This window comes from Mytilus trossulus, chromosome 8 (genome assembly GCF_036588685.1).
Source record: "Mytilus trossulus isolate FHL-02 chromosome 8, PNRI_Mtr1.1.1.hap1, whole genome shotgun sequence".
Taxonomy (NCBI): Eukaryota; Metazoa; Mollusca; class Bivalvia; order Mytilida; family Mytilidae; genus Mytilus; species Mytilus trossulus.
This window is the reverse complement of record NC_086380.1, coordinates 78,266,571-78,285,109: the sequence shown is the minus strand read 5'-3', so window position 1 is coordinate 78,285,109 and position 18,539 is coordinate 78,266,571. Positions and strand designations below refer to the sequence as shown.

Genomic DNA, 18,539 nt, shown 5'->3' with positions numbered 1-18,539 from the left:
TGCCTCATATCGTAACTTACATCTAGAAATTGATATTAAGGGTCGGTTGAAAATAAAATGTTACAACAAAAGATATGATTTTAACTTCCCAACTGTGAACTTTCCTTTTCTATGAAGCAACATTCCAGCAGCCCATGTATACGGAGTATATATCTCTCAATTGGTACGATATTACCGGGGTTTATTTTATATCATGATTTCCTTGATAGAGGGTTGCTTTTCACAATGGAAACTATAAAACCAAGAGTTCCAAATGGTCCCTTCGTAAATTTTACAGACGCCATCACGAGTTGGTTGACTGTTTCACAGATGCTTTCGGATATGTGTTTATGTCATAACTGCAATTCCTTTCCCTTTTCACGAATTTGACCTACCGAATTGAACTGTTTGCCGGGTTAGTTATAAAATGATCAACACGATCAACACGACGGGTGCCACATGTAGAGCAAGAATTGCTTACCTTTCTGGAGCACCTGGTATCACCCCAGTTTGTGGTGGGGTTTGTGTTGCTTAGTCTTAAGTTTTTTCTATTTTGTGTATTATTATTTGTCTGTTGGTCTTTCTTTAAAATAGCGTTGTCAGTTATTTTTCAATCTATGAGTTTGGCTGTCCCTCTGGTATTCGCCTCTCTTTTAAAGTCAAAATAATGTTTTCAGACGAAAGAATGCAAATTATTTTGAAGCATTAGTCGATCTCTTTACTGCTGTTATCATAACTTTCATTAGTGAATTTATAATGCATGGCGAACAATATATATAAAATGTGTTCTTCCCCTCTAACAGATACATGGGCATAGCCTTAATTTAAAAAAAGCATGGCTGTTTGAAAACAACATCACTAGTTTCTAAGATTTTTATGAAAAGAAACAATTTAAAGCAATTTCTAACAATTTATGCTGATTACATATATAAAACAGGACATACATTTCAAATGTCAATCGCTAATGCGTCCAAACCTGACAAAATAAGATAAATCATAAAACTTTTGTAATTCACACATCATTACATATACACATATACGTAAAAAGAGAAAGTTTAAATTGAGCAGGTATTATAAGTATAAATTGATAATTGATGACTTACATTCAAAGGAAAAATTATTACTTTCCTTTTAAAAAAGTTATAAAAAAATAATAAAAAAACAAACTTGAAAGGCAGAAGTATGAATGGACTCAACAGGATACATCTACCCGCAATAAAATTAGTAAAGGGAAGTACAATCTATTAGTTAGTTTGATTGTCTCCCTTTTAAGATGTTATACTGGAATCTTATTGCATGTGCATATCCCAAATGAAGAATTTGTCTTTTTGTGATTAGATAGATTAGTAAGATTTATCTATAGTTTTAATGCTTCATGTTTGCTACGGTATTCGGAAAACTGATGATTTTCGCATTTTAAAATACTAAAGACCTTAGTTACATGTACATTATAAGTTTGATTTACCGTTCTCAATACTTTCATAACATATGTTATCAGTTGTGTGAAAAATAGTATAAAAAGAACGATTGGTATATGAATGAAACAACAGCATGTATAAGATAAATACACTATGATACACATATAATAATTACAGATAGAAGAAGTTGAATATTGTTTTAAATAAACATTGGTAGCATAAATAATTCATATAAAATAGAATTAAAAAATAAAATGAACAATACAAAAATAAAACAAAAATATCGAACTCCACAGTAATGCAAAATGGGAAAGTCAGTAAAAACTTTCAGAATCAAAAGCTAAAAAGACTAACGCATGTACAGAAGACATTTTAAAATTTTGAAAAAAAAGGTTATTATTGAAATACCACACCTAATAATAAATAGAAAGAATGTTATGTAAATATGACAACAACTCCAAGTAAAAACAAAAACACCTCTAAAGACTTATACAATATAAATAGAAAGAAGCAGTAAAGTCTTGTTTTAATAAGACATTGCTAATTAGAAAAAAAGTATAGCAAAAATTACGTAAACAGAATTAAACAGTACAAAAGAATAAACAAATATACAGAACTACAAGGCAAATTCGGAAACTGACAAAATTTAAAGACAAAACAAGAGGAAAGCAACTACACACTGACCATTTATTAAATCCAACTCGTTGAAAATATATAGCATACACACAAACCAAGACAACCACAAAGTACCAAAACATGGTGAAGATAGCTGAACATCTCGTACAAATACAAAGAGAACTACTGATTTTTATATTTCGTTATTATGTTGTACATTTATACCACTGTCCTAGGTTAGGGGGAGGGTTTGGGTCCTGCTAACATGTTTAACCCCGCCACATTATTTATGTATGTGCCTGTCCCAAGTCAGGAGCCTGTAATTCAGTGGTTGTCGTTTGCTTATGTGTTATATATTTGTTTTTCCTTTCATTTTTTATATAAATAAGGCCCTTAGTTTTCTCGTATGAATTGTTTTACATTGTCTTATCGGGACCGTTTATAGCTGACTATGCGGTATGGGATTTGCTCATTGTTGAATGCCGTACGGTGACCTATAGTAATTAATGTCTGTGTCATTTTGGTCTGTTGTGGACATTTGTCTCATTGGCAATCATAACCCATCTTCTTTTTATACTGTATAGAATTGAAACGGTCATAAGGAGAAATAACAACACTTTACGTTGACAAATGTTATGTAGTAGCCATTTAATGTATGAATGGAAAATAAGAAGACAGGGGACGTTTGTTGTCCCTTTATTTTCGCACTAAAGATTAACATAATACAAAGGAAACGTCTCAGTTAGATATGTAGATCGTTATAAAATACATGCCATAGATGGGAACAGGTATAAATAATGTTCTTTCACAAGTTATAACTTTTAAAAGAAAATTTGAGATCACTTTTGACACACACATTCTGGATGAAAGCTCTGAAGATTAATACTATCCTTATTGATAGATAAGTCATAAAATGAGCGTAAAAAAAAGAAAGAAAAAAAACACATAATTAGTACATATTTATAAAATGGATTATGGAAACATTAATACAATGCCGTTCCCGTTTTATTGTGATGATGGTTTATTGTTGAAATATCGTTAAAGTTTGTCCTATATCCTTAGCAAACATTTAAGTTTCGGCATGTCATATGTTTCATATAAATTATGGATCAATGTCATAAAAAACACTTAGAGGTTTTATCATGTTATCATTTTTCTTACGAGATTAATACTATTTATATTTTTATTATGTGCCAGATTTATTCCATATCTGTACACATGCATACACGTTTACTAATCAGAAACAAAAGAATGTATATATAAATAGATTGTTACGCTTTTTACTTTTATCTGTTTTATGGGATATGTTTAACTATGGTTTTGTTTGTGAATAAAATTTAGAAAGGAAATGGTGAATGTGTCAAAGCGACAACAAACCGAACAAAGAGCAGACAACAGACGAAAGCCACCAATGGGTCTTCAATGTAGCGAGAATTCTCGCACCCGTAGGTGTCCTTAAGCTGGCCCCTAAAAAATATGTAAACTAGTACAGTGATAATGGACGTCATACTAAACTCCGAATTATACACAAGAAACTAAAATTAAAAATCATACAAGACTAACAAAGGCCAGAGGCTCCTGACTTGGGACAGGCGCAAAATTGCGGCGGGGTTTAACATGTTTATGAGATGTCAACCCTCCCTCATACCTCTAGCCAATGTAGAAAAGTAAACGCATAACAATATGTTTTGTGTTTGACTTTTGCATTCATATACTTTGTCATAAACTTATTGTCAAAAGAGTTGATCTGACAATACATTTGTGAATTGAATTAAATTGAAATGATATTCAAATTTAATTTTACAAAATTGACGAAATGGAAAAGACATTGATAATTTGCAAATACACTCCTTCTGACCACTCAATGTGCCTTAATATTACATGTGTTTAAATTTGGAAATGAAAAAACACTTACCCCTGTAATCAGGCAAGTGCAATTTAAAAAAAGTGAACTTGAAAATGAATAACTAATACTGAAATAAAGAGTACTATCTACAGTAATGTGTATACATGTTCAAATAATGAGAATATACATTATATATCTGATATAAACATTACTTTAGTAAAATTACATAACTTTGTATGAAATGATGAATATAATATATTTGTTATGAGTATACAACTAACATGGATTTATCGAGTGATCATATATCTTTATTAATAGTTTCGATAATTTGCATTATAATATATCTGTTTGGTTTTTGTTCAGATAGCATTTTCACCGGTGAATCCTGTATTATCGACATAAAAGTTAGGATTATGTCCGGACTGATATGGTGGAGGATACCGATCTTTACCGCTGAATTCATCCTTCTCTGAAAACTGATGAAGCTCATTCGGATTATCAGGAATAGCGTTTAAATATGGGTCGACATTGTCATGTGTTTTCTGATAATATAGACAATATCTTCTGATTCCATATACAAGGAGAACTAGTAATACTCCCGCAGCTATAGATCCACCAACTATTGCTGCCATTTTACTAGATTCTGTGATTGGTGGGGGTTTAGTTGTTGTTGATGTTGTGGTCACCGGTGCTTTAAAAGAAGAAAATGATTTAAACTGCCAATATATATCGTTACATATCATATATATATAGAGAGAGAAAGAAATGTTAAATAAAATAATAACATATCTACTATACAATGTTTCTTAACTTTTTATTTCAAATGACAATTGTTTCTTTGAATAAATATATGATGTTTATACATGTTGTAACGAAAAACGGTAAAGTGGCAAAATTGCATTACATGCATATCCTGTTTTAATTGAATTCATTTATTTCATCCAATTAAAAACATCTGCAGTGATTGCAGTATTGAGCATCTACATTTTATGTAATACACAACGTTTTAAAAAGGACTTTATTAAAGACAAGTATATATAATAATCATCACTCCCTAGGAAACATATTTCTTATGATAGATTATAACAATTTATTCCTGAAATTATATTTTTTTTTATCCACAGATGACATGTGATATAAACTAAAAATATATCAAAAACAGTTATAGGGATATTGAATTGAACTTTTCATTTGAAATCTTCAATTGATATCTTCGTTGAAAATCTTCATTTGAGATCTTCATTTGAAAAATTGAAATCTTCAATTGAATGCGGTTTAATATGCATATGCATTTTCATATAAACTCAATGTAGAATTTTACCGAATTCTTTAACGTATGCAAAACAAATAAAGCAATTGATCATGCACAGACATGACATAGAAACTTTGCAATGAATATCACGATGTATCATCTATGATATACATCTAGTTAATAGGAAGCTTATGCAAAAGTTACTGATAACTGTCTGACATTATTCTAACAGCAGCACACGTGACAATTGCATATATATAGATCAGTGTTTCAGACATCTTACAGTTAATAAGCAACGAATAAAGCTTTCAAATAAACTTGCAAATATATGATGATAAAACAATACAAAACTAGCACACACGAACTTAGAATAAAACTGTGTAATAAAATCCTTATTTAGTTTAACAGAATAATGGTAATTAGGAATCTGCAACTTAGTTGTACAAATGATATATAAATAAATTAATATGTTTCGGAAATTTGAGTTGATTGTGTTGATATCTTGACGTATATTTCTATTTACCTTATTTGTGTTTTCATAAGGAATTATATTTTTAATTTCAAGTTACATTTGTGTTTTTGAGGCATTAAAGCATTAACATTTTTAAAAGTTCAATCACAAAAAATACTGAACTCTGCTGAAAATTCAGAACGGAAAGTTCCTAATCTAAAAAACAGCAACAAAAAGTACAAGTACATATGGATGTCAAATATAAGATTCGAAAAACAAGATCTGAATTTTCTTATAAATCTAACACCATATTGTATTGTTGATGATTGATTTATTTGTTACAACATACCACACGTATCTCTGTTTGTAGACTTTGTTTTACCGAATGTACATTCCTCCTTTAGTCTACAGCATGGTGTTGCTATCTGTTGACCTGTGTCCGTGTACTCACACCAGCTACATTCTGACTGGCTAAAGCAATTTCTACAATAGCACAAACATATTGAAGGATTCAATACCATGTATTCAATTAAATTGCGGATAGACCAGAATAAATGTACACTTTGGTAATAAGACATCGGCTAACCTCGATTACAATCGTCCATTTTCATGTGACCTGTGGAGTGTCTGTTTCTATAATGAGTTTTTGGTATGTTAGTGTGTTGTACTTTTTATAGTACACCATTTGATAGCATGCATTACACAATATGCTGCTAATTTCTCTGTCATTTGGTCTCTTGTGGAGAGTTATCTAATTTGCAACCATATTTTTTTTTATATATATAAAATGATGTTTTTTTCTCTTATAAATAAGGCAACAGTAGTATACCGCTGTTCAAACTCATAATTCCATGGACAAAAAACAAAATCGGGGTAACAAACTAAAACCGAGGGAAACGCATTAGGTATAAGAGGAGAACAACGACACAACACTAAAATGTAACACACACAGAAACGGACCAAGCATCAGACAAAAAATGGATCGGTTGTTGGTTGTATTTAGCGTCTGGAGAATAGCATTATCAATGAAACCTGTATAATGTGAGTATTCACACGCATAGTCATTAAAGATATTCAAATGTCACCAGAGATTATATTACCACTGGGAGGGACAAGAAATTGACAAAAGCTTGAATCCTAAAGTTTGTCACCCCCATTTTTTGATGGTGTTAATGTTGCTTAGTCTTTAGTTTCACACTTATGTTGTGTTTTCTGTACTGTTGTTTGTCTGTTTGTCCTTTTCATTTTCAGCCATGGCGTTGTCAGTTTATTTTCAGTCTATGAGTTTGACTCTCCCTCTTGTATCTTTTGTCCCTCTCTTTCATGGTTTAGGTTTGTGTCTTAACGTAAGTAAACCTACTGTTTTGTTGATTGGAGATGACAAGTTGGAACATTGCATGCTTTCAGTCCATCTGTCACGTCAGGTTCACTTACTCCTGATGTATCAGGGAGTCTTGCACTGCATGGTAAAGTAGCAGACCTAAATAAAGAAAAATGCAATAAATATTGCAGCTATTACAATTCATCAAAATGAATTGATCAATTATGATATGAAAAACATCAGTATATAGCTGTCTGTTGTACGGTAAATCCAATTGTAAAATATCCCTTTTCGAAAAAGAGAAGATACTACGGGTTTTTGTTCTTGGGTTATACGTCCCTGTGTATATCCTAGAACGGAAATATCGTTAGTATTTATTATTTTCTTATGCTTTTATAAATATTTCACGGAACATCATGTTGACGAAAAATATATCACAGTCAGTGTGATATGTAAATAAAAAGCTTCTTGGGTCTTTTATAACTTAACATTATAAATGAATCAACAATCGTGACAATCATATGCTAGATTGATTTTTTTTCAAATCGTTCTGGTGTGTCTTATCAATGATTACCCGTAAATCAATTTAAATAAAATCGGAAAAAGCAGTTTCCACTTTGCAACTCAGTTTTTCGTGAGATGTTTGTTGCTCCGTCCTTAGTTTTGCTCTGCATGCTCTGTGGTGTTTTCTGTAGTCTCTCTTAAACATGTTAAACTTTAAATCTTCTCAGAGTTTTTGATAATTCTAAAGCAAGTTTGTATCTATGTTTGACAAACTTCATTGAAATCAAAACAGCATCAAACATTGGAAACTAGGTTACTGCGATTGATACTTACTCTGTATTATACTTGTTGGCACACACATCGTAGATGATTTGTCGATGACATAGACAATTACAGTTGGTCTTACATTCTACAATATCTGGTGACTTCGACCCGTCCTATAATTTTTAAAATATCAGAACTTATGACAAAATTACTCTATAATAAAAGTAAGAAACCATAATTTCATTACAAAGCATATACATTCCTTAACTTGGAATGGATACACTAAAACTCTGAAATTTTAAACCAACGTAATTGGATGACTATACCCACTAATGTAGGCTAAATCTATTTAAAAGAAATAGATTTCTAAAAGTATATGAAATTGGTTGAATATCTATATGCTGGAAATGTAATTGTTATTTATTTTTCAATAGCAGACATGTTTTATATACCAACGTATATAATTATGTAAAAAAGACTGCTTAAAGAAAATAAAACAACTGGTTACATATAAATGAAATATTAATTGTGTTTTGAGTAATAAAAAAACATATTCATTCCAATGTTTGATTTTAATATATTCATTCATTTGTGTATGTTTAAGTCCTGTGTGTTTATTTGTGCTGTTTCCTGTCACGCAAAGTTGTCATTTAAGCGCTATTTTTAACATTGCAATATAAACGGGGGGTTTTGCTAACCATACAACCACCATTTGATATTAAAATGTCCTGTACCAAATTGTTGTTGTTACTCAATAGTCCGTTTTATTTATATTGGCGTTTGTTGCAGTCAGTGTTTCTTTTGTTCCGTTGTTTTCCTCTTATAGGTGTTTTTTTTTTGTTTTAGTTAGTGACCCAGATTTGTTTTTTCTTAATCGATTTATGGTAATTGAACAGAAATATAACTTACGCAGGTACACGTTGAAGTAGCTGGAGTTGACCGGCTTCTAATAATGAACAGATTGGTATCAGTTATAGGTCGTATTTCAAATGTATTATCTGTGTCTGCGAAATTTAGTCCACTAGATTTCCCGGATGGTACAGTCACCTTTTGAAAAAAGTACAGAACTTAGTATGTATTTCGTATTTTGTTCATCTGAACTCACTCAAAACGGTGATAATATAAAGTTACATGTAAACCTAGTATATGTAGTGACAAAGAAAAAAATAAATGCATAAAGAAAACCAAATTTATTTCAAAAATATTATTTGAACCTGCCTGTTAATATTTTATTGCTTCAAACAAGTGATACAGACAAAGCTATGTATGGTAAGACTTTTAATATACAAATCCTTTACACAGATAAGGTAATAACGTAGTTCATGCTAGGTACTAATCGTTCATCTTACGGGATATTGGAACGAATATTCGTAAAATGTATGTTGCTATTTTCAATGTGTTCGTAGTTTTTTTTATTGAAGTGCATGAATAAATACATATATCTGACATGTTAACCATTATGTATCCCAGTAACAGTTTTCCATGAAGACATTGTAAATAGGTTGTGACCTTTTTCTGACCAAATAAACATACTCACTCTATAGGACCAAAGATCTTTATTCGTCGAATAATCTTGGCAGTCTTTTGAGTTTAACACGCCTTCTCTTTTCAGTATATTTGCAATACCGGGTTCCTGAAATTGAATGCATTCAATTACTTTATTAACCTACTGCGGCTGTCGGGTATTTTTTCATTGTTTTAATAACGGTGTCAACAAAATTTGATCGAAGTTTTTTACCTTTATACATTTGATGACCATTTGTTTAAAATGACCATTTGTTTAATCTATCATTGTATATATTGGAAGTAAAAAATAAAACACAAAAAAACACTATACTCGTAAATAAGTATAAACATAGTAAATTTTGTTAAGTCTTACAGTAGTTAACGGCATGGTAGAACAGGCAACAATGCTAAAATTGAACACAAATTGTATAGGTCATGTTGGTTAAAACATACCATGTATAAGTTAAGTAGTTCAACAATAGAACAGACAAAGTACGGGAACAATAATATAACTTTGAACATCTTTAAACGGAAAAGTAGCTGTTGCCTTGATATGGTGACATAGCAAACTGGAACATGACAAAACGGGTTACATTGTGCTATAAGCATTTGTTAACATTAGGAATACAGGAAAGGGTGAACATGATACCAGTGATTGGAGACACACAAACTATGAGATCACAAAGTGTTAAATTGCAACCTTAGAACTTTTAGTAATATCAACCCCTCACTACCATGCTTAAATAAAAAGTAAACTGTAGTTCTCTAGACAATGGACATTTAAATTTACAATTAAAACTAATAGTTATACATTTTCTCAAATTCCTTTGAGATTTTAGCAATTTGCAGTTAGTATGGCAAAGTAAAAGTAAAAGAGGGGCGAAATATACCAGAAGGACAGTCAAACTTATAGATCGAAAATAAACTGACAACACTATGCCTAAAAAAGAAAAAGACAAACAAACAAATAATAATACACAAGTCCTAATATAGAAAACTAAAGACTAAGCAACACGAATCCCACCAAAAACTGGGGTGATCTCAGGTGCCCCGGAAGGGTAATCTTACCTCTACAGTTATATGTTTTGGTGCCTCAAATGCAGATTCTTCAGTAGTCTCCTTCAGTCGTGGATGCATAACTACAAATCCGCTGTCATCAACGATAATACATCTGTACCCACTAAATAATAAAATATTTATATATTCTGTATGAACTATAAATGCAGTAAGAATCAGATAAACAAGTTTTGAAAATGTTTACACTCACAATATTTCAGGAGTTTATGGTTATTATATTTTCTAAAATTCGTTTCGCCATTTTCTGACCTTTTTTAAAAATAAATACTTAGGTTTTCATTTTTTTACCTGTTATCAGCACATGATGGATAGACACTTGTAATGAACCAATTGAAGTACTCCAATGGGAAATCTGCACCAGCTGCAGCAGTAACAATATTAGATCTACAATCATAAATAAGTATATAAGTAGAACTATACATTTCTAAATTTTAACCAAAAAAAAACCAGTATTGTTAAATGCAAAAATACAATAGAATGAATCCAGATCTACAATACATGTCCAAACATACAAATTATTTTCATTCAAAAATGATTATAGCTGATTACGGTAGGGTGTAAGAGAAAATTACTGGTTACATGCAGATAAAAACTTAAACGATCCAATCATGTTTTTTATATTGAATTGTGTAAAAAATACCTATGACATTCGGTCAAGCTTAAAAAATGCAAACATATAGCATCAAGAAGAGTTTTAAGATAGTAGTGGTTGTTATGGTTTGTCAAATATGTTGGGTAGATCCTGTTATTTCTGCATCATAGACACACGTTTTAAAATGCAGGTGAACACATTTAACAACGTGTGAAGATGCCACGACGTCTGCCAAACTCCATGCCTGATTGAAATATCAAATTGAATCTCGTGTCCCTCGATCTTAATCAGGTAACACAGTACACGTGGTGTTCTCGGCTTGCTTATATCATACTGCTGTTATATATACTATCGTGTGTACTAAGCGCAAAACGTTAGTTACATCTACAAAATGTATAAACATGATACTATAACAACTTCCTTTATACTTTCAGTGAGCACCATGATGAGTGCCACGAATTATCAGATATAATTAACCGACCCGCATTATAATATGATTCTTGTTGCGCAGTTTTTTTTCTTTTCTATGTAGTGTTTGTGAATTGGTTGTAATCATATCATTCTTCGTTTTTCTGTAATGATGCTGTCAGTTTATTATCGACTTATGAGTTTTGAATGTATCTTTTTCTCATTGTTGAAGGCTGTATAGTGATCTACATGTATAGTTGTTACTTTCTGTTTCATTTTCGTCTCTTTTTGAGAGTTGTCTCATTGGCAATACTACCACATCTTCTTTTTTTATACGTTATAGTTCACGCTTTTTTTCGTCATTTTATATTGTCGTTAGCTATATAGTTTTGATGTTTCCGCAACATTTACTTATAGCTCTTTAAATTGTATTCACCCTTTTTTATGTATAATATGTACAAAAGAAAGAACTATTCACCCTTTTTATGTATAGTATGTACAAAGGACAGAACTATTCACCCTTTTTTTGTGTATAGTATGTACAAAGGACAGAATTATTCACCCTTTTTTATGTATAATATGTATAAAGGAAAGAACTATTCACCCTTTTTTGTGTATAATGTGTACAAAGGAAAGAACTATTCACCCTTTTTTGTGTACAGTATGTACAAAGGAAAGAACTATTCACCCTTTTTTATTCACCCTTTTTTTTGCATAGTATGTACAAAGGACATAACTATTCACCCTTTTTTATGTATAATATGTATAAAGGAAAGAACTATTCACCCTTTTTTATGTTTAGTATGTACAAAGGAAAGAACTATTCCCCTTTTTTATGTATAGTATTTACAAAGGAAAAAACTATTCACCCTTTTTTATGAATTGTATGTACAAAGGAAAGAACTATTCACCCTTTTTTATGTATAGTATGTACAAAGGAAAGAACTATTCACCCTTTTTTGTGTATAGTATGTACAAAGGAAAGAACTATTCACCCTTTTTTATGCATTGTATGTACAAAGGAAAGAACTATTCACCCTTTTTTATGTATAGTATGTACAAAGGAAAGAACTATTCACCCTTTTTTATGTATAGTATGTACAAAGGAAAGAACTATTCACCCTTTTTTATGCATTGTATGTACAAAGGAAAGAACTATTCACCCTTTTTTATGTATAGTATGTACAAAGGAAAGAACTATTCACCCTTTTTTATGTATAGTATTTACAAAGGAAAGAACTATTCACCCTTTTTATGCATTGTATGTACAAAGGAAAGAACTATTCACCCTTTTTTATGCATTGTATGTACAAAGGAAAGAACTATTCACCCTTTTTCATGTATAGTATGTACAAAGGATAGAACTATTCACCCTTTTTTATGTTTAGTATTTACAAAGGAAAGAACTATTCACCCTTTTTTGTGTATAGTATGTACAAAGGAAAGAACTATTCACCCTTTTTTATGTATAGTATTTACAAAGGAAAAAACTATTCACCCTTTTTTATGCATTTTATGTACAAAGGAAAGAACTATTCACCCTTTTTTATGTATAGTATGTACAAAGGAAAGAACTATTCACCCTTTTTTGTGTATAGTATGTACAAAGGAAAGAACTATTCACCCTTGTTTATGCATTGTATGTACAAAGGAAAGAACTATTCACCCTTTTTTATGTATAGTATGTACAAAGGAAAGAACTATTCACCCTTTTTATGCATTGTATGTACAAAGGAAAGAACTATTCACCCTTTTTTATGCATTGTATGTACAAAGGAAAGAACTATTCACCCTTTTTCATGTATAGTATGCACAAAGGATAGAACTATTCACCCTTTTTTATGTTTAGTATGTACAAAGGAAAGAACTATTCACCCTTTTTTATGTATAGTATGTACAAAGGAAAGAACTATTCACCCTTTTTTATGTATAGTATTTACAAAGGACAGAACTATTCACCCTTTTTTGTGTATAGTATGTACAAAGGAAAGAACTATTCACCCATGTTTATGTATAGTATTTACAAAGGAAAGAACTATTCACCCTTTTTTATGTATTGTATGTACAAAGGAAAGAACTATTCACCCTTTTTATATGTATATTATGTACAAAGGAAAGAACTATTCACCCTTTTTTATGTATAGTATGTACAAAGGAAAGAACTATTCCAGATCCCCAGGCATCAACATATGGCGTTGTTAGAAACATGGTGCCTGGATGTGCCATTGTCTGTCGCCACCTGGAAAAGATATTCACGACGAGATCTATATGGTCAGATTACACATACGATTGCTTGTATTTAATTTATATCGATATATTGTAATAGAAGATTACTAAATAACTTTCAAGAATTACGAATTAAGGAGATGGTCTGTGGGAAATAAAATCAATTTTATGATAATGCATGATACATGGAGGATATCCACCCTTATTTAATGACATCTTGTTGTAAATACAATGACAATTACTATTGTCCATTTTGCCAGACATTGACTTGTGGTTAGTTGTTGAAGTGTCGACTTCTGCTCTTCTGGTAAGCTTTGTGTTTAATTTTAAAAGCATATTTGACATCTAGAATTGCACTTTTTATATTGTATTGTTGTTTGTATTGGAAACAGTTGTTTCATAAGATTACAATCAATTTTAAGTATAAAGCTTTCAAATTTATAAGTGATTCAGAAGTTGTCTTATCAATTTGAGAGATTCCTAAAAAAAGAATCGTGTCTCGTTTTGGACGATGTTTGTTTGCAATTAAAAGAAAATAAACAAAGGCAGCGCAAATATTTCTGAACAGTATGCAAGATCTATTTATTATTAATTAACTGTATATCAATGTTTTGTGATGCTTACCAAGCGCGTTTCTCATGGTCATATGATTTTAGTAACAAAACTCCGGGGTATACCCTGATAAGTCCTGCTTTTGTTGCTATGTATCGCCAGGCCACGTACGTCGCCGGATGATTCTTCCAAAATTGTTCAGCTTTGTATGATGCCCAAACCGATGCCCGTAGTGTTGACTATAAGAACATAGTTAATACATTTTAAAAAGTGCTATATATTTCAAAAAATCACATGATAAAAACCAATCTTTTTTGTTAAGTGAAATTGCATTTGTTATGCTTAATACTGATCAGCAGTATGCCATTCTTCTGTATTTTAGTCTTAAGCTTTCTATGAAGTGGTCTTTGTCTGTCCTCTTTACTTTTTTTATGTCATGTTTTCCGTATCTTTTGAGCTTTCGTGTATCGAATTGCTCCTTGTTTTTTTTAATATAATATATGGACAAAATATGATATTTACGTGAAATCCGGGATTAGTAACGCTCGTTTTCGTTAGAAAATCCTTGTATTTACTAATATCCCTCGCAGTTTCGTCACGGTCCAAATATTGAAACGGGTTTTCAAATGCAGCTTGTGAAAATTTGACACAACTTCGATCTGAAATGTTAAATGAGTCACATGGCATTTATTATTATTTGGATCACATATTTTGTTAAGTTAACCAATAATGTCTGTTTGGGTTGTGAATTTAAGTTTGTCCCCAAAAAAACTAACTGTCATACACGGTGGAAGGAAGTCTGCCTAACTATAAAACCTGGTTTAATCCACAATTGTCTGGAATATGCGTGTGCCAAGTAAACAATATAACAGTTTCTTTCTATTCATTAAGTTATTTGTTTTAGTCTAGGGTTCTATATATGTTGTCATGTTTTATGGACACACCCTATAGTTAATATACCTTGGAATACGGTATTTAATTTGTTTTTCCTCCATATTCTTTTCAAACATTTGTTTGTACAAAAACACTTGTACAAATACATTTAATCTCAATGACTGCTTAAATAGCATAGTTTTTTGTATCTCTATCTATTATTCATTTCAAAAACCATTACAAGGTTTTTTTATTTATGTCTGTTATGCAAACTTTGCATTTCCAGTCTGTACTTATGTACCTGTTGAAAGTTAAGCATCTAAATTGCAAAAAAAAAATATCTGATTTGTTATATGCATGTACCAGAATATGTGTTTCGTGTATATGAAATTGTAATGTTAGTTAGCTAGTTATAACGGTTGTTGAAATTGATCTGGTACCTACCAAGTGTTACCCTTCTCTTGTAGAATTTACAATTAGAAAATGAATCAGTGAGCAAACTCCGATCGTGGTTCATAAAAACGTTGTCAAAATCTGCGTCATTAAGTGGGAACTGAGATTCTGTCATTTCGGCATAAGATTCGTTCACAAGGACAACACACACGGAAAAGTTGCTGTTTGGAATCTACAATTCAATAAATTGAACAGTACACTTAGAAGATGTGGTATGATTGCTCAAAAAAAGAAGGACGAAAGACACCAAAGGGACAGTCAAACTCGTAAATCTAAAACAAACTGACAACGCCATGGCTAAAAATGAAAAAGACAAACAGAAAAACAATAGTACACATGACACAACATAGAAAACTAAAGAATAAACAACACGAACCCCACCAAAAACTAGGGGTGATCTCAGGTGCTCCGGAAGGGTAAGCAGATCCTGCTCCACATGCGGCACCCGTCGTGTTGCTTATGTGATTACAAATCCGGTAAATAGTTTAATTCGGTAGGTCAAATACTCAATATGCAACAACTATCTAGCAGACCAAATTAAATGGGTTATCAACATAATGTAAACGTACGGTATTCAACAATGAGAAATACGCTTACAGTACAAATATATCTATAAATAAACATGAATTATGAACAAATGAATATATTCAAACTGGAAAAAATCAAAGACCTGATTGGTTTTAAAGAAATAAAAACACAAAAGGCTGCTGTCAACAAGATCGAAAATATTACAGAATGCTGGCATTTATGAATACAAAATTAAATATTCGAAATAAAAGGATGACATATTCTTTTCAATGCAACACGAATGCATCGGGTGTGTCAAAAAAACATGTTAAAATACTTTTAGCTGACTTAGTTATCTAACATACATTTTAGTGTTGCGCGATTGTTTAAACATTATTGTTATCTATGTATTGAACGATGAGATTGCCGGGTCTTACATTCGTCTTAAACATAATCTGTTATGTGTATTTTCTAATAATTTGCATATGTGGTCTCCTTACACTTTAATTACATGTTCCACACCGTACAACCAATCAAACAAAAACTGGTAGGAAGAGTGAAATACCACCAACTTGTATAGACAAATGTTATAATATACGTACTGGTCCCCAAAAGAAATGAGCCTGTCGACTGATATCACTACTACCATCATTTACCAGTGTACCACGTGGTTTCGTGAAAAATTTAGCAAAAGATTTGGAACCAGTTCCTCCTCTGGATAATAAAAATATGTTGTGTATATAAACAATTTGTATCCTATCTTTCTGATGAAGAAAAAGCCAAACTGAATAAATAATCTGTTTTAAAGGTGTATTGATGAATATCAAAACTCATGTTCATTCTTACTACGATGTCCATTTTATGAAGAACATTCACCTCTGCTGGTGGACTATCAGTCCCCGAGAGTATCATCAGCTTAGTAGTCAGTATTTCGGTACTGACATGATTTAACAAACTAAACTAAAATTGTCCGTTTATAAATTTATAAATTATTTAGAAACTTAGGTTTCAACTCCCTCAGGCAAAGTTGGCTATTTATAGTAGATGCATTTGGCTATTTATTTTATGTATTTTTGACATATAGCTCTTCAACGGTTTCGGTACTTATACATCTTCGGATTTCAAATGTTTGGCTGCGAGCGTTCCTGATGAAGATAAGTCAAGAAAAGCGCTTCGGACGCAAGAAATTATTAAACGTGTTGTTTTCAATTTTTTACATCACTGGGTCGATACCTCTGCTGGTGGACTGTCAGTCCCCGAGGGTATCATCAGCTCAGTAGTCAGAATTTTGGAACTAACATGATTTAACAAACTTAATTTTTTATCTATGTATCGAACGTTCATATGATCAATGTCCCATGTTGTCGGTCTGACTTACAAGATTTTCGTCAGGGAAGAAATATGTCATCCAAATCAAAAAGTCAAAAAAAAATAACACAACAGAGCAATAAATTATTTCTTCAAAATTGTCTACCGGTGAATGTCAAGTGCAACGGAAAAAGGCGTTGTAATGACAAAAAATACAAACGTTTCAAACAGCATGTCGTGTAATGAGAGCATGTCATTTCATCCATACATTGTATATGAGCCTTTTTCGACTTGACATGGCTGCGTATTTAAACACTCCGCAGTTTTAATAATGGACGAGGGAGGTCCAGTTTGACATATTACTGTGAATTTCTTATTAATCCTGGGATATCAATTTTCGTAGATTGCATGGGTATAGGTAAATATTGATGAAAAAAAATAACGCATTATAAAGCATTACCCCGCTCATAAATCTTTGTTCGGTAAAACAAGATGTATGTATCAAAAAACATAAGAAAAGTAGCTACACTCATCACTTCAAAGTTAATGACTAAATATTTAGCCATAATTTTAAGTAGTTCGTTAGAGGAGTATGACGAAAACATTTAAACTCTTATACCACAATGAGCAGTTTCAAATATCGACAAACCTTACAAAGGGGTTTAACAAATCCGAAATTGCTAAATCGCTTAAACAAGTCACTTTCATGCGTCTGACTAAATTTGATTCCATTCTGTTCAGTTGAGAAAGTGTTGAAGGAAATACGTATATAATGAATGGACGCACAAGGTGGAATGAATATATCACCAATTATAGAGTGAGGTATCATTTTTGGACAGTTTTTACCTTTTCATTGATTCAATAACTGATTTTGCATTTTGTTCTCTTTCTAGAACGCTTATATCTAATAACACAGGATCTTCTGTAGATTTGACAAAAGCTGCATTTGGTAACAGAGGATGCATAAGTGCTCTTCCGGTTCCATCTATCAGAAAAGCGTAGGTAAACTCGTCCTCGGAGAAGTACTCTATTTCGGTTAATAGTTTACTTATTTTCACGTCTGTGCACATAACTCCATGAAAACCAGTCGACACATGAACACGGCGACATAATGATGTGATCAATCCTGCAGAAAATAAAAGTGCGATCCACTTATCTTGTTTTCAATAATTTCGTTTAGTTTTTTATGCAGATGCAAAGATTTTACTTGAGAACCTTTACATTTTCTAAATTTGAAAATGCCTGTACCAAGTCAGGAATATGACAGTTGTTGTCCATTCGTTTTTGGTGTGTTTTGTCATTTGATTTTGCCATGGGGTTGGTGACTTTCCGATTTGATTTTCCTCTGAGTTCAGTATTTTTGTGATTTTACTTTTTAGTTTCTCTC

General features: G+C 31.6%; 1 protein-coding gene across 3 annotated transcripts in view; it reads right to left on the bottom strand.

Annotated features, from left to right (window-relative positions):
- Window positions 1–838: 838 nt before the first annotated feature.
- The window catches only part of LOC134681433 (VWFA and cache domain-containing protein 1-like), a 37,060-nt gene continuing 19,359 nt past the window's right edge, over window positions 839–18,539 (bottom strand). For all 3 annotated transcript variants that reach the window (XM_063541063.1, XM_063541064.1, XM_063541065.1), the window contains exons 11-24: window positions 17,999–18,278; window positions 16,447–16,558; window positions 15,329–15,509; window positions 14,534–14,670; window positions 14,084–14,250; window positions 13,362–13,472; window positions 10,522–10,617; window positions 10,225–10,336; window positions 9,188–9,283; window positions 8,560–8,697; window positions 7,720–7,823; window positions 6,922–7,041; window positions 5,911–6,044; window positions 839–4,549 (exon numbers count right to left, since the gene is read on the bottom strand). In XM_063541063.1, coding sequence (XP_063397133.1) covers window positions 4,218–4,549; window positions 5,911–6,044; window positions 6,922–7,041; window positions 7,720–7,823; window positions 8,560–8,697; window positions 9,188–9,283; window positions 10,225–10,336; window positions 10,522–10,617; window positions 13,362–13,472; window positions 14,084–14,250; window positions 14,534–14,670; window positions 15,329–15,509; window positions 16,447–16,558; window positions 17,999–18,278 — 2,120 coding nt within the window. In that variant the 3' untranslated portion in view covers window positions 839–4,217. The remainder of the gene's footprint in view (window positions 4,550–5,910; window positions 6,045–6,921; window positions 7,042–7,719; window positions 7,824–8,559; window positions 8,698–9,187; window positions 9,284–10,224; window positions 10,337–10,521; window positions 10,618–13,361; window positions 13,473–14,083; window positions 14,251–14,533; window positions 14,671–15,328; window positions 15,510–16,446; window positions 16,559–17,998; window positions 18,279–18,539) is intronic.